Source organism: Melanostigma gelatinosum, assembly GCF_949748355.1.
Source record: "Melanostigma gelatinosum genome assembly, chromosome: 18".
NCBI classification, from domain to species: domain Eukaryota; kingdom Metazoa; phylum Chordata; class Actinopteri; order Perciformes; family Zoarcidae; genus Melanostigma; species Melanostigma gelatinosum.
Genome location: NC_136651.1, coordinates 15702094 through 15719051, shown reverse-complemented (window position 1 = coordinate 15719051; position 16958 = coordinate 15702094). Strand labels below are relative to the sequence as shown.

Below are 16958 nucleotides of genomic sequence, written 5' to 3'. Positions count from 1 at the left end.
CAGTGTCCCTGCATTTGGATTTGAGGTCCTGGGGGGTGAACACTGTAAAAAAACTGCAACTGTAGGGCAGACATCATGTGGTCAAAGAAAAGGTAGCGAAACCCTCTGCCTGGCATGCAACTAGGACATTTCCACCTGCTTTGAATGTTATCAGCATCGTGTATATGTGTCAGCAGCCGCCTGCTACACCTGCTAGTGGGTTCAGGAGGCCGTTTGTCATCTATTCATGGTTGATCACGATAATACCGTCGTATAAACAGCAACATAATCCACGTAGGGAGGTGGTTAGGTGGGTCACAGGACTTCACACAGGAGGCTGCTTTTATGACGTCCTTTCTTAGTTCTCTGTACTGAAGTCGGGTTCAAGTCATCCACACTGTTTCAATGTCACCTTTTCCTCCTGCTCATTATTTCAATTGAGGGTTGTGTGTATTTTGTGCTGGTTAGCTGTTGTCAATTGTTAGTATACAACTTGAATGTAATGTGTGTGTACTGTATGTGTGTACATGTTTCGTGTTTTTTCTTCCTGTGATACACATTGCATGTCCCCGAGACACAAAGTAGACATAGCGTCATAGTTCAAAGATATACATCAACAGCATTAGTTGTAGTAAACAGAAGAACGCCTTCCTAGCACCTCCTTGCTATTAGATGACATAAAAAGTCCTATATTACCTCCTACTGAGATCAAACGAGTGCAGTGAGGAGGAGGGAGGACGTACAGTTAGTGTTGGCGGACACTTTAAATGTCAGTGTGATTGGGGTGTCGACCTAAATTCCCTCGCACACATTGACGCAGTATTACGATAAAAGGAGTCCTGATCTCTGATTGGCAACACAATGGCCTCATGCAAGCAGAAATATTAAAAAGGATGTATTCCAATTCTTATCACATTATAAATCATCATATGTTGCATTCTCATAAGAGCTCTGATGGAGTTAGGGAAGACATCGTGCTTCTAGTGTACCAGAATGAGTCTTTGATGTGGCTTACAAGTAAGTAAAAGCAGAGTGCACATCGTATTACAACATACTGGATGAAATAAGAAGTACAGGGTATCTGTCAATGTCTAATTGGTTGCAGTACAAGACTGGAAAACGAGAGGCAGACATAATCACAGAGGGGAAAACCACATCAAGCAGGATCAGTAGTCACAATGGAAAAAAAGCAGTAAATACTCACTTAACAAAGCCGACATTTAAAGCTAAATTAGTTCTGTTGGTTGCTGCACTTGAGAAAATATGCGAGGTCTGAAAGTAGCTCGTGCGTAGGTCTGCGTCACAGGTGCCGGTCACGTAAACATCCTGCGGGCTGACTTGTCATTCTTGTTTCTTTGAGAGCCGACACGTTCAACATGATAAACGCTGACATTCTCTTCAGTGCTGCAGACCGCAGGCTGGAGGATTTAAAAGGTCTTTGTTTATTTACCGGGAGCTGTGAGAGACACAGCAACCCAGTGTCCAGGTTGAAAGCTGACCCTCTCCGCGCTGGAGGGGCAATAACCCCTTAAGGACGTTTAAAGCTCAGCGTGGTTCGGCTCCTCACTCACATCTAAAAAGTCTGGAAAGTGAAGCCAATGCGGAAGTGTTTTAAACTTGCATTCGTTCTAATAGCCATATATTTATTTTATTTTCATTTGGCAACATGTGCGTCACTGTAGAATAAAAAAAAACCTATGACTCACTCTCTTTTTTCTCTTTCCTACAAAATGCAGTTGGATTACCTGATGTTCCACTGATGTTTGCCAGGAAATAACACGTTGTTTGTAATTAGCTCTGGACTGAATCATGTGTGAAGAGGGAAACCTGCCAGTCTGCCACATCAGCTGTGGTGTAGTGCACTTCCTCTGCCTACAGGAAATGACAAGCATCCCTTTCAGCCACGCTCGACAGGAGCCAAGCAAACAGAGACACAAATTGTGTGTGTGTGTGCGGTGTGTGGTGTGTGCGGTGTGTGTGTGTGTGTGTGCGGTGTGTGTCTGCACGTGTGTGTGTGTGTGTGTGTAAGAGAAAGAGCGAGTGAGCGACTACTCAGGTTCATTTTGTTGTGGGTTTTGAGGTCTAGACAAATATGAGTGCTTGTGTGTACTTCACTGACAGATGTGTGTGTGCACATCAATTAGTCCAAAAAAAAAAACCGGTGATTAACGTGCGCTATAGTCGCTGTGTCTTTGCCAACCTTCCGCTCAGCTAGGGCTGGGCGATATGGCCTAAAAATAAAATCTCCGATTTTTTTACAAAAAATCCGATTCACGATTTAAATCGATTTTTTCCCCCACAAATTTTTGCAGATGACAGAAGCTGTTGAAAACAATTTTTTATTTTATTTTGTGATGATTTTCCCTCGTAGGTTGATAAAAATAAAGTGCAAACAAAACCTGAACATTGTAGAAAGGTGCCTGTAGTATACAAAAAGTATTTGGTCACTCTTTTGTTTGCCTGAATCATTTAAATATAAAATTAAATTAAAGATAACATTAAATGGCATTAAATAGTAGCCTTCCATTGTAAACAACTGTGCAAATGTAACTTTTGACAGTAAGCTTTTCTAACTGAATACACTGATACAAACACAGCATGAAATAAAATGTATGTGACCCTTTACCATTCACATTTTCAAAAGTCCAACATCTGATCTAACATCAACATAACATATTGTGCACAGTAAATAAGTGCATGTAAACAAAATCAAGTGCATTCACAACATAACCAACAGTATTAAACAGTAGTGCATGTTTTTTCTAAATATTTTTTGCCAGGAAGACAGCGTTGCTTGTGCTCCCGCGGTCCTGCTCCCTCCTCGCAACACTTCTCCCACTCGGCGGCATGCCTCTGTTTGAGGCTGTTTGTTCTGTGTCAGATGACACGAACCCGAACCATTTCCAGACCACGGAAGACACATTCTTCCCTCTCTTAAGAACGAGAGCTTCACTGCTGGCCGCCATTGTTTTCGTTTGTAAACAATGCGCGCGCACTCAACTACGGGAACCCAACGGGGGGAGGGGTGGGGGCGATTTTCTCGATTTTCAATAAAACACATCGCCTTAAAGCACACATTCGAATTAATCGATTAAATCGATTTATCGCCCAGCCCTACGCTCAGCCAAATTAAATCATACTACTCTTCGAAAGCTTCTATACTATGAGCCAGGCCTTCTTACCAGGGGCTGTGTGTCACAACTGGCGCAGATAATGCAAAGTGTGGCAGTCTCGCCAAGAACCTGCCAAATACACGATGTCACCATGATCACTGGTTGAGCCACTGCATGTGAAGCCATCTAGCTCGCAGCCATTTTAGACAACGGGCATGAATAGGCACGATGGCAAAGGGCCAGATGCAAGCTGGATTTGTTGAATCCGCGGTGTTATACTGAGTCACATTCGCTGACTGTTCTCATAAATATTCATGAAGTCAGGAAATAAGCTTGTCTGCTGGTTGGCGTGAGCTGCGAACACTCAGTTTGTCAAGTCAGGTGTCATGTCCAAACACGCTCATGCTAATGAGACATCCACATCAAAACAAAGGCAACAGCGGTTAAGGCGATGAACTGCAACGCTCACGTCAGGCCGGCTTCATTTGTCACACAGCACCTTTCTCTCCGCTCGTTTCCTGACATCTCTGAGCTGTAGGCTAAGTAATAAAGCCATAAAACTATGATGTAAAAATGAAGAAGAATCTTTTGGGGCTTAATTCCCAAGCTTGACTGCTGGAGCAGAGTAGACGATGAATGAGACAACCACAATGTGGCAACTAACAAGCAACATAGTTCTGGTGGTGTGCTCGCTGCCGGCTGTTTCCCCAGTAGGAAAAACAACCAAGCCAATGGAAGCTCTGTGGGTCATTTTGATTCATTAATGTGTCATTAATCAAGAAAAAAATATGTTCTACGGCTCTCTGATTTGCTGCTTTTCTGTCTTCATAACTTGAATATCTAGGGGTTTGCTCAAAACGAGCAATTTAAAGAAGTCTAGTATTGTGGTAGACATTTTGCATGACTTCCTAACACTTGAAAAAAAATACTCCAATAAATAACGGTTCATAGAATAATGAAAACAATCATTTTGATGCAGCTCTACTTCGATTTTGCTTTCCTGACCACATCCCCAGTGTGAGTGTGAGCGGGTAGAGAAGAAGCTGGTTCAGACCGGTTCTACGTGGCCGCCGACAGGCAGAGCAGAGACGGCATCAGTCTGCTTACGATGTGGACGACAAGGCGTCGGCATCAGCAGCACAGAGCATGCCGTGTTCGCTCACTGAAGGGGTTGCTAACTAGGCTCAGAGACGTGAAGCAGAACAGCCTGTACCAAGAACACGACCACCACACACACACACACACACACACGCGTGTACACAATAACCAACACACTCTCACGGCTGTCAGGGCACTGACCACATCCGTCCGTCACCGCAGATGTTGAGAAGAGGATCAATACCATCAGTGAGAGGAAAGCGCCATGATCAAACTGAAAGAGAACACAAGCATCTGGATTCAAACTAACTTCAAGAAAAGGAAGGGAGGAGTAAGTTAATAAGCGATGGGCTGAATGTCTGACAAATATTGGCAAGTAAGTGAATAAGCATCTTCCGTCCATTCTTCATCGCTACAACACACCCAGCACTCAGGATGCAGCCGAGTGAAAATGCAGGGCAAAAGCTCAAAATTTGACCTCAACTGGTCAGGATCCCAGCCATAAATTATATATATTTTTTAAAAAGGTATATAAATGTCTGCATTACTGCATACCCAGATCTCAACAATTAACTTAATGATAAAGTTATTATCACCAATAGATAGCAGGACAATTCTCCTTTGTGATGTACTTTACTAGTGTCATGCAACAGATGTGTGCTAACTCAGAGATCCAGGTGTTCACTACACTGACTTAACGTTGGTACACTTCAATGTTTGTAGCATTCACAAAAAAAATCAACAGATCTTTGAACATTTAGCCACTGTAAAAAGTAAATAAACAGTAACTAGAATTGTATGCCTCTGCCATTCATGTTGCAGTTTACATTTATAACAAACCAAATCATTTTATTCCATCAATCATTTGTGTGAAATTGGCATATGAATTCTTGAGTTATGGCCCAAAACGTGTTTGGTGAGGTCACAATGACTTTTGACCACCAAATTCCAATCAATTCATCTTTGAATCCAAGTCAACGTTTAAACACATTTTCAAGAAATGTCCTCCAGGCGTTGCTGAGAGATGGTGTTCACGAGACCGTCCGGACGAACGGACAAGCTGAGAAAATTATGCCTCCAGCCATAAAAAAACATCACAGCCATGTGACGTTCTTCAGCCATGCTAGTGGCTCTGTGAGGCTGTACGTCACGTTGACGTCAAGCACCATTTTAGTTCAGCATCTTAGCATGCTAACATGAGCTAATTAGCACATGAAACAAAGTAACGCTGAGGGGCACGTCATTGGTTTAAAGATTTGGTCATAAATCAAAGTACAGGACACATTGAAATTAGAATTTCATGACGATCCATCCAATCACAAATATCAACCTCATGGTGGCAGCAGAGGAAATGTCACAAAAATTCATGAAGACAGTGAATGCATGGACTACATTTCATGGCAATCCATCGTGTAGTTGCTGAGACGTTTCAGTCTGGACCAGAGTGGTGGACGGACCAACCAACAGACCATCACTGCCATCCACAGAGCCTTTATGCTGCTACCGTGGCTACAAGTAGAAAGAAGCGGACTCAATATGAGGCGCAAAGGAAGATCAGCAATGATAAGTGGATTCAATACTCAAATCAAATATGATAAAAGGTGCAGCAATGTGCAGCACGTACATTGACAAAGACACAAACCCTGCAACCTCAGCAAGGCTGGGAGCGTCAGACCTCCATGATGAGGCAGCTATGTTTGGCAGACGTTCAAAGGGAACATTTATTCATGTGGCCGGGCGCGGGCGTAAGCTAAAGCGACCCGACCTCTGTAGTCTGAACGACTAAACTTTGAGGCCTCCGATTGTGGTAGCCCCGCTGCCCGAGAGGCACATGAAAGGAAATCGCAACTTTGAAGTCGACACAAGCGCCGACTCTCGCCCGGACCACTTACGGCCTAGACCCGTAAATCAAACACACAGATGAATAAATAAAAGGAACTGCCCTGGCTTTTGTTTCCCTGCAGCTGACAGTGAGATTATTGTTCTCAGTGACGCCACCCGCCTGTCACTGGCACACAACAACAAAACACACAGGCTATATGTATATAAAGTGTTCATACATGGAAGTCTTCAGAGACTAGTTTAAAACGATCCAATTTCTAAGTCTGATCTCAATAGTTTTCTCCCCTGTGTTTATGACTCTAATTTACTGTGAAGAACATTTCACAGGTTATGAAGCAGTCTTAATGTAATACTGATGACTATGACCTTCATAAGTAAACGAGACCATCAGTGAGAGGATTGGCGATTTCAATGTGGTTATTCTTAATGCCCGTCATCGGTGCCACAAGGTCGGATTTTGAGCTGAATCAGATGAAATCATGCAGGTTAAACTTCTTCAGCGGGGCCTCCAGCAGCGACCAGCCCGCCACAGACGGGCCCAGATCCGGCCGAACTGAAGCTTTTGAGCAGAGCTTCGCCTCGCTGCTCGGCCGGGCCCCGCTGGGAGCCATCTCCGACCCCATGCTGCTGGAGGCCCAGGCCATTTTCCTGGAGGGAAGGGAGCCACGGGAGAACCAGAACCAGGACTAAGTGTAGCTGCCGGTCAGATCCTGCTGTAGTCAAATTAGTTTTTTTTAAAAAGGATTCCGGTGCTAATCACTTCAATCATAAAACTATTTATTCCACCTGTTCCTAAATCATAAACACCTGAAAGAAAGGAATTCAGATCAGACTTAGAAAACGGATCACCAGAATTGATTTCTCTCACGAGCTTCTGTATACATATTACGTTACAAGTAACACATTTATTCCAAACACATTCATTTTGTAATGAGTGCAATGTCACCAAAAGAAAACAGCTGCTGTTGGCTTCTTCTAGAGATCCCACGTGAATGACTCACAATCTCATGTTCTCGTGTGTGACAGCATATATTTCAGTGCATAAATGGTTCTACCTCAGATCTTCATCGGGTAACAGAAGGTAAAACCAGAAGGTAAAGCCTTACTAAATCGACTCCCTCTGAGTTCGACCTCTGAAATGAGAACAAATGCCATTTAATCACTTTCTTCTTGGATATTTTTCAAATCTTATTTCCAGTCACTGAGTCATGATTCTCCAGTTTCTGTGAGCAACGTTATGAACGCTCTGGAAGAGAAAAGGGTTTTCAAAGTAGAGCAGGCTTCTCAGCCAGTCTCTTCATGTCACAGACGCTGACATGCTCAGCGTGTGATTGGATGTGTCTGCCTCCTCATCAGGCCACAGTGTTCCTGGGCTGACCAGCTCAGTGTTCTATTGATTAGGCCTTTGGCAGATTTATCCTCTTATTAGGGGCTCTAATGCCTGATCAGGACAGATTAAAGGTCTGCCACTGCCTCCAGCTACACTATCAATTAGATCCTTTTGTTAGGACTGGATGGCTGGATCGCCGTAATTATACCAAGGACTTGGCACTGGGATTGTACAGCAGGCAGAGAGCTAATGACGATTCTTAGCAAATTGGAAAAAGAGTAAGATACGCTATCGACTTATGTCATAGAAGAGGATTATTAGAGCAGAACCGAATATGTTTTAATTTCAAGCAAAGCAGGAGCATTCATTTTCCCTCTGGAGGCAGAGACACAATCACATCTTCTCAGAGTGCATCCCAAATTAGATTTATGACCAAGCTCGATAAAAACCCTCACCAGTCACTTCTGATTGATTACCCATCACTTAAAAATATTATTTTGTATCAATCATTCATGCATTATGCCAGCCAATATATATAACATCCAACTGTAGTAGTGTGCTCATCTGTGGGTTTCTCTCGCACTGATTTCTTATTCTTTGACTACTCAAAAGTTAGCATTTCATCTTCTGTACCACACTTAAGTATAATAATCATCAGTAGTCCTCGCCTGCAGGCTGCTCGTTCCCTCTGTGGACGAGGCAGGACAAAGGAGAGGCGCTTTATAAACACCCAGGTGTGCAGTTAAGTCAGTTTAATCCTCTTATCTCCACTCAGGGAGGCTGAACATCAGAGGACTTAAAATGTCCTCTCCGTCTTTTATCATTTGCCATCAGGACAATTTCTCAGAGGATCACATTTTGCTCATACTGCAACCGAGTGGGCCAGCCCACATCCAGGGCTGATGCGATTGATTCCTAATTGACGTGGGCTCGGCCCGGACACCTTCCTCCCCCCCCCCCCCCCCCCCCCCCCACAGGAGCGTGTCGAGCACAAAGCAAACATACAAGAAACCCCCGAACATGCAGAGGCACATTATCTACTGTGGTTGCTCGGCAACCAAAACAGAGACAGTTACATCGGCAACATAACGGTTAATTTGTATCCAGCTGTGTCAGCAGCGGGTATAGCCAAAACTGAATATGAGATATTCCTCCAGCTTTGGAGAAAGACTCTGAGTCAGAAAGCTGTTTCTGGATAGATGACACCCTGTAAACAATGAAATAAGGACATGCAATTTGAAAATCATTATCTACTTATAGATAATATATAGAATAATATCTTATTCTCTGACGATGGCATATTTAAATAACTTGGAATGAATCAGAACACACGTGGATACGCTTCTTCTTCTAACATGCTCAGCACCTCTGCTGTCAGATGCAGGAGGTGAATGTCACACGATGCGTCCTTCTACACGAATATAGTGGAATTCAAGTGCTGCGCTCCAAGCCTCTGGGTGCCGTCGGCCTTGCATTTAATGAAGGCCTTCTTTCATCTTACGCACACGAGTAGGTATTGCAGGGGAACATAAATTCAATCACAGCTCCAAACCCACTTACGTGTGGAAGGAAAAGAAATAGGCATCTCTAAACTGTTGATGTGCTGGCCACGGCTTGAATACAGAAGAAGACATGTTTTAATTGTGAACACCAGCCTACTGAGTGCTGGCTTTAAATGCATGACGTGCAATTTCAAACTGCAATGTTTACTGACAAAAGGAATCCGCTCTTTGTTCTGCTCCTCATTCACGACCCACTTTGACATATTTGTTGATCGAGTTTCTGAAATAGACATTATTTCTAACTCAACTCCAATCCGGACCTAATGCAGCACTATGCCCGAACAATATTATGCTCCTCGTAACCGTAACAAAGCAAGAGGAGCATTTAGTGAACTTGGATGAAACGGGCACATTTTCAACATGGCGTGACACGTCATGCTGACACGGGGACATTTTACGAGTGGATTGATGGACTCCGTTTACATTTTTGTACTTTCATCTGGTTAAAGATCAAAAGCCTCCTCTAGCAGTGGGACTTGACCAGTACTGATGGAGCTTTCAAAGTATCGTTGCGGTACCTGATAAAGGTGGGGGCTCCATGTACTTTAATCCTTCATTCATTAAACAGACTAGGGAGCCAGGGAGACACTTAAAAAGGACTGCTTCCTCTGCCTACACTAACATGGGACCGATACACACAACAAGCTGTGAATCTAATAAGCAATTGATGTGTCCCTGTAGTAGGGAAGCGTCCTATCAGGATGCACCATCAGATGTCTTGCTACTCAGGTGCTCGTATGATTAAAAACTAATTACGCCCAGTGGGGGGGATAATACAGAAAACGAGTATTTGTCCCATTGGGACAGAGACAAGTTGAGGGTAAATTCTAGGCACTAAAAGGGATCCAAATTATCGTCCACGACAGACGAAACCCGACAAGCAGATCAACATTTCCAACCACAATACTGTAACTGTGCCAGCTTGTGTTTTACTCAACCACACAGATGGTTTTGTTAATGATAATGGTTGCCAGCTTTAAGCAGCTCCACAAGACAACATGACTCCCGTCTCTTTGAGGAAATAAGAAAACGGGAAAAAATCAAATGAACTCTTCTGCTGATGCCAGGCACATTCAATCAGCAGTTAGAAGAATGCAGGAGGTGGGAGGACTGGAAGCTTGCACAAACATATGAAAGTTAATGAAGAGCTCCCTTGAAATAAACGCCTTCCTCTTCCAACCTTATGCGGACAACTTTCTGATTGCCATCAACGGTTAAATGCAGAGGAGCATCATACTTCCTTCCAGCCTAAATTAAAATCCCAGCAGTAATCTCCCACAACCATTGTCCTGCCCGTTGCTCCTTCATTGACTTCTCACGACTCCTTTCTGATCGTAGGAAACACACGTCTCCAAACCCCCAGCGTCTGACAGCCACTCCTGTCCGAGTCCCACTAAGAAGAACTATAAAAGCATCCGCCACAGACCTCTGTGGTCCACTGAGCCAACACGTAGCAGTGTCGACATGACTTATTCCTCAAACACATACATCAAATACTAAGCTTTGTATTTATTGTACTTCCCGTCTGCCATGCAGACGCTCAGGTGGTAAGGCATTGGAGTTGCAGTGTAGTATGGTGGCTGAGATTAAAGGTTCTGAATTTCTTAATCACAAAAATGAATCGTAAATTATCATCAACCAAACTGTGTTACACTGTATGGCCAGAAGCATGTGGACACCTAAACATAAGAGCTAAATGTGATTGTTGAACATTCTAAAACCACAGGTGTCAAGTTCAACCACAAATAATGTGCACTGGGTTATTGTTATAAACCCTAAAGTATGTGTCCATGTAGTGTAGTCCAGTGACGGTGTTAAAATAAAGGAGAGAAATAGAAAAGCCAAAGCAACAAATGCCCCTTGTGACACTTTTTTCACATATTTTACTTGTTGAATAACTTAAAGGATGCTCGTAGGCAGACGCTCAAACTGCATGGAGGGGATTCCACTTCCCTCTCTCTCAAGGCGCTCACAGATACACACAAAAGAAGCCACTCTCACACTTGTGACTTTCATTTCAAGCTGAGCGGGCGCGGGACTCACCCCGTGAGGACGACCACGAAGTCCATTACATTCCAGCCGTTGCGGAGGTAGGAGCCTTTGTGAAAAGCAAAGCCCAGGGCGATGATCTTAATGGCGGCCTCGAAACAGAATATTCCAATGAAGTAGGGCTCTGTGTCGTCCTACAGGGAGAGAGAGAGGTTGAGAGTGACAGAGGAAGACCTTTTTGTTGGCGGTAAAAGAGTGGTTAATGAAGCATCGAGTAAAAGAGAGGGGGGTAAGTAAAGGAATGGAAGAAAGATGGCTCCTTTCACTTCTTGCAGCAGCATGAACGGAAGTGCAGGAAGTGGAGCCCTCTTCTTCGGATGAAAAGAGAGTAAATACAGTGAAAACAAATATTCACACACACAGTATGATCTTAAGGGAAATGGTAAATCAATGGCCTGCTCATTTAATGCATTCAAGCATATTAAATAAACTATTTAAGTAGTGGGGTGCATGAGTCCAAGAAAAGTAGCGGGGTACTTGGACTATAGGGGAATTTGGGCAAAATTAGGCCTAGAAGTGGAAGGGACGTGGAGCGAGCTGAAGGGCATGTGGGGGCATTTGGGCACTAGAGGAGAATTTGGGCCACCTAGGTTGGAATTTGGGTAAACCAAGAGGAAAGTTGGGCTGTTCAATTTCCCCTCTAGTGTGACATTTGGGCAGGAATAAAGTTTGGAAGCATTTAGGGACCACTACGGCCACCTGGGCCAAACACACGGGCATTTGGATGGACCAGCCGGATATTAGGACCAACTACAGGGGTAGTAACTAAAGAGGTACTTGGGCCATTCAAGTGCCGCTTTGGCATGTTACTGTGCTAAAATGAAGCATGGAATTGGCAGACACTTGGATCAACCACAAGGGTACTTGTGGGCCTCTTGGTATAAATCACAGGGGTAAAAATTAGGCAGTTGGGCCCAACCAGACGGGCATATGTACAGATCAAAGGGGTACCAGGGCCAGGGAATAATGGAAATGAGCAGTACATGGCGTGACCAGAGTAGGACTTGTGCTGCTTAAGTGTGAAATTAGGGCAAATCAGAAGCATAACATTATCCCAATAGGAAAAACACATTCCTGTTTGAAAGTTTAGCACTGAGGGCATATGCACAACACACATGACTGGACATGATTGATTTGGACCCTCTACGTTATTCCCTAAGAGTGTCAAACAACACAGCCACAGTGTGATCATTTGCGCCCTGTGGCTCGGTGAACCCTGGGCCTTGCTGTAAGTAAGGGAGGCGGATCAGGCGCGTGCGACGTGACACTTTATCCTTTGCCTCCATTAATATCTGCTGGAGCCTGGGGCGATGCACAGGGCATGAGCAGAAGATAGCTCACGCCTCCACTAACCATCGCCCCCCCTCCCTCCCTCGACCTCGCGCCGAGCATACCACAACCTGACAGACATTGTCCCCAACCCCCCAGCATCACCCAGCCTCCAACGCAAACAATCATGCAGAAGCAGTGTGACAGGCCTGGGCCCTGTAAGAAAGGTGACCTTTTAGCACTGGCTGACGACAGTGAACATCTAGAGACTATGTATGGAGGTGAGTTGCTGCATCGTGAAGGCTGTGGTGGTCAAATAAAGACAGTTTGTTGATAAACTGTTCGTGTCCAATATGGAGACCAATAGGAGCCTGCAACATTTCAACAAAGACGGGCATTGAATGTGTCATGAAGTATATTCATTTAGACATGCTATACAAACACAATATTCACAGACAAAACAATTAAATGCCGGAGGGCTGCCTGGATAAATGTCTGTCCTTGGAGCGTGTTCACATCTATTATACATACATCTAAAATACTCCTGAATTATGAATACGCTTGCAGAAGACGGCTGGGGAAATCCTCAAGGACCACGGCGCTAAAATCCAGCAATGGATCGGAAATACTCTGAGTCGCTTCCACCATCGCCTCCACTTACTGCACGCCTCCTACTCTGTTGACAGCGCTTCATAAATAATAGCTGATCTCTTGTTCTAATTAAAAGGCTTCTTGTTGTATTACATCCTCGAGGTGGAGGAGGCAGGGAGCGGATGCTTGTTTTTCTCCTCCGTGTAGCCGCTCTAATCACTTTATCAGGTGCTGAATGCTACCATTTTTGTTTCGCTAGTTGTAACATCTTCACTGATGAATTTCCATCGCACCCGCAGCGATAATTCAAAACGGGAGCAGGTGGTTGAATATGGGAGGAATTCAGCGACTTTTTTTTTCCAGATCAAGCTGTTGCTCTTTGTAACACTCCCTGGCTCTCTATTTAAAGACAAACTCCCCTGAGCTACAACACCCTCATGTACAAGCACAGCAAAGTGCTGAACCATGAAGCTGCATGCTATTCAGTTTGCCTTTTTGTCCCCTGATACACAGGGCGGGAGCTGCGTCTTGACCTCCCTGTGCAACAGTCTCTTTGGTTTCTCTCCAAAACTGGTTAGCTAGGTATGGGGGGGGGGGGATAGGCTACCTCACTGAGAGGTTCTGCTGACTCACAAGAGACAAACACTGTTAACCGATTAGCTGATTTTATTTACTCTCCATATCTGTCTGACTGGCTGTTGACAAGCCGTTTGTCCACAGGAAGTGACCTCAGGCATGGTGAAGCACTTACCAGGCGTTCGGACAGGGGTGTCTTATCGCTGGCAGGCAGATGCTGCTCCAGGGCCAAGACGATGCAGTTGGCGATAATTGTAGCGAGGATCATGTACTCAAATGGAGTGAGAGAGTTAAGGAGCAGTGGGCAGAGACAAAGTGGCATTAATTTCATTTCACAGCTGAATCATAAAGGATACATTTCCTTCTGGAAGGTTTAAAGACCTACTTTTCAAACATAATCCATGTGTTTAGTATTATGAGTAACCAATCAACGTTGTTGACCCGTCTCAGTCTAATAAAACACCGGTGCCTATTGGCAGACAACATTAAATTGTACAGAATAGCAAATGATCCTGAATGTTGCTGTATGAAAACTACACTGAAAAAAAGTGTTTTTGGCCCTGTAATTATTACAGGGCCAATGTAAATTTTACAAGAAATTATCATTTCAGTGCTTTTACTTTAAAATATCACCTTTTACTTCATGTGTTACTTGGTATTTGTTTGTAATTATGTATCCTCATTTTTATAAGTAAATTGTAATCATTCACACCAAGTAATATCTACTAAACTACTGTATTGAATGCACTACCTGACACAACAAACGCGCTCCTTTCTTCAATGAGACGACGGAACAGCAGAGCCTGAAGAAGGACGGCTGAGTTTCACCTGAGGAGAGGAACTTCATGGCCGGGAGCCATTGGGGTAGGTTATATGTTTAATTAATACTCTACGTTGCTGTTGAGCCTTCGGTCAAGTCTGTGTTTGAGTTGTGAACACTGAAGACCAGCGAACTGGTCAGTTTAGCGTGCTAGCTAGTTAGGCTATCATGCTAGCTAACTTGGGCCAGCATTACAGACATGCTCACGGCGCTACATTTTGTGGCTGTTTTTGGTCGCGACTTTACAGGGTTCTCTCTTGAAAAGTTGTTGGCCTGGGGACACGGTGCTCGACCGGCTGCGCTCCGTCGACGTGGGGGGAGGGGGACTGAACTACTTCCGTTAAGTGAAGCCCACTTCTGCCACACAGGTGCTGTGCTGAGTCACGCACACAGCGCGCTGTCTCTCATCCTCAACTGCAGCCGAGGTCGAATGAGGGAAATGTGACAAGACAGGGAGTCATAGCTGAGCAGTAACGAGCACACTTTGGTCGTGTGCTAAACGTAACAATATTTTGTCACGATCATATTCTGACATATTTTTACAGTAACTTATATTTCTGTCATCAGTTTTAAACTTGTCTCTTATGTCTCTATCCAATGCGGTGTCCTTGATGATGAAGGCTGTGTGCATGAAACAAGGTTCCAGTACTGTGTTGAGTTAGTGCCACATCAACATGACCAGGCCTGCTGTGTCTCAGTATTAACGTTATGGTGACTTGTTTATGTGCTGTTTTTTTGTGTGGGGATAAAACATGCTATCGATATGAAGACTTCAGTCAAATTCAGATTTAATGTTGTGTGTTTATGTTTTAACATAATTCTCTATATATTTCACAGGATATTAAACGACGTTGACGCTCAGCAAGTTGACGCAAGGTAAAATCAACTTGGTGGTGTTATAGTTTAACTTGACATATACATTTGAATTCTTAGAAAAACACCCTGATTCATTTTGAAGGCCGTAGTTTGTGTTGCTGCTCAATAGTACATTATACTGGCAGGACTACTGCATTAATTGTTTTAGCAAGGTACCTCATCTTGATCATGTTTTTTTTATTGTCTCTTGTTTCAGATCAATGAGGAGTTCAGAAGAATAACCACAGTTCATCTGGAGCGAACCTTTTTGTCGAAATTCGACAATTGCACTACCAACTTTCTGGAGATACTTGTGACAAAGGGCGGAGTTGCAGGAACCACGACCCATGCTGGATTCACCCAGCCTGGTAAAGTTTAGATATCTTATATTAATATCATATAAAATTATGTTGGGCTCATATACACTGAGAATAGATACATAATGACGCATTTGAACACATTCAATATTTTTGGTAGTTTCCCCCACTATTGTCCTTTTTTGAGAACGCATCAGACTCGAAGACGTAAAAATTAATATTCGTAAATTTGAAATTCTAAGATGTCATTGAAGAGGACTATGCTCAACATGTCATGAAGAGCCTTGTCATCCATGGAAATGCAACACAGAAAGGCTTCACTGCTGACAATGTCATCGAGGGAAAAGAGGTTCTTGATGACTGTCAAAGTGTGGCAAAGGCTTGCCTTCTGCTCATGGGCTTCATCTGTGTATCTAAGTGTCGTCAAGCATACCCATCGTTTCAAATTAAAAGTGTTTGTTAAATGACTTAGCGTTTGTGTCCTTAAATGTGTTATTGGCAGCACTGATTTAGAAATGTTTTGTCTGGCAATGCCAACCAGATTATATATGTTTGTGTTGCTGTGTGTCGGTCAGCAGTGACCTCTTTCACAGTTCACAAGTAAAGCTGCTGCAGTTTAAAAGAAGATGTTTCATGTTTTGTAGAAGCCTTATGTTAAGACAATTTTATTAAACAGCGCAGTTTAGAAAATGCAACAGTCATATTTGAATAGTTGTGTAGAGAAATAGTAGATAAAAGATATATTGTGTAAATATTACTTAATATTTCTCAACAGAAAAAGTAAAGAAAAGCTAGTTAAATGTACATGAAACACCTAATTGATTACTGGGGTTTGTAATTAGATCCAAAGGTAGCCTGAGTAAAGATTACTATAAAAGGCTAAGTACATTAATAAATTGATAAAACCCAATTCTTACTCGTAAGTAAACTTAACTTGAGAATATCTGAGTAAAAATGACTCACAATTTCTGCGTGCAAATTGTTACCTAGCTTTTTTCAAGTAAATGTTACTACTTTTTTTTTTTTGTTCAGTGTACCATTAATCTCAAATATGGACATTCTGTCCACTAAGGCATAAACCTTCCATCAGGCTCTGGTTGAAGGCTTTCTAGAGAGAAAGCATCCTAAACATGCGCTTGTGATCTTTCCAGATGGTTGACCATTTCCAACCATTTTCAATGGTTGGCTCATTCTACATTCCATTCTCACTGGGTCATTGCCCGCGGGTCAGGGCCTATTGAGAGCCTATGAATTGCAAGGGAATAAGGAGCTTATGACCATCATAGCCAAAATGTAGAATTAGTACCCATAAGACACCCTAATTATGCAACCAGAACACTGTTTTCTTGGTAGTAAGATATGGAATGGGTATAGTGGCTATGCTTTTACTGTTCCAGCTTTGATTTTCAGTTTGCGGCGGGTTTATATGTTTTTCCGTTTGGTCCTGTGGAGTAGTAGCGAAGTTCAACTCGTATCAGCTCATACATGGCACGGATGAATTAAAGCCCTTGCTATTCCATTATAGCTAATGCTGTTCTCACCGTCACCCACAGTGCA

General features: G+C 43.4%; 1 protein-coding gene across 1 annotated transcript in view; it reads right to left on the bottom strand.

Annotated features, from left to right (window-relative positions):
- LOC306792348 (voltage-dependent N-type calcium channel subunit alpha-1B-like) overlaps positions 1–16958 on the bottom strand; it is a gene marked incomplete at both ends in the record, with an annotated part of 86130 nt that overhangs the window by 45474 nt on the left and 23698 nt on the right. The window contains 2 exons of the mRNA XM_079289419.1: positions 10968–11107; positions 13585–13680. Of these exons, the coding sequence (XP_079145545.1) occupies positions 10968–11107; positions 13585–13680 (236 nt within the window). The remainder of the gene's footprint in view (positions 1–10967; positions 11108–13584; positions 13681–16958) is intronic.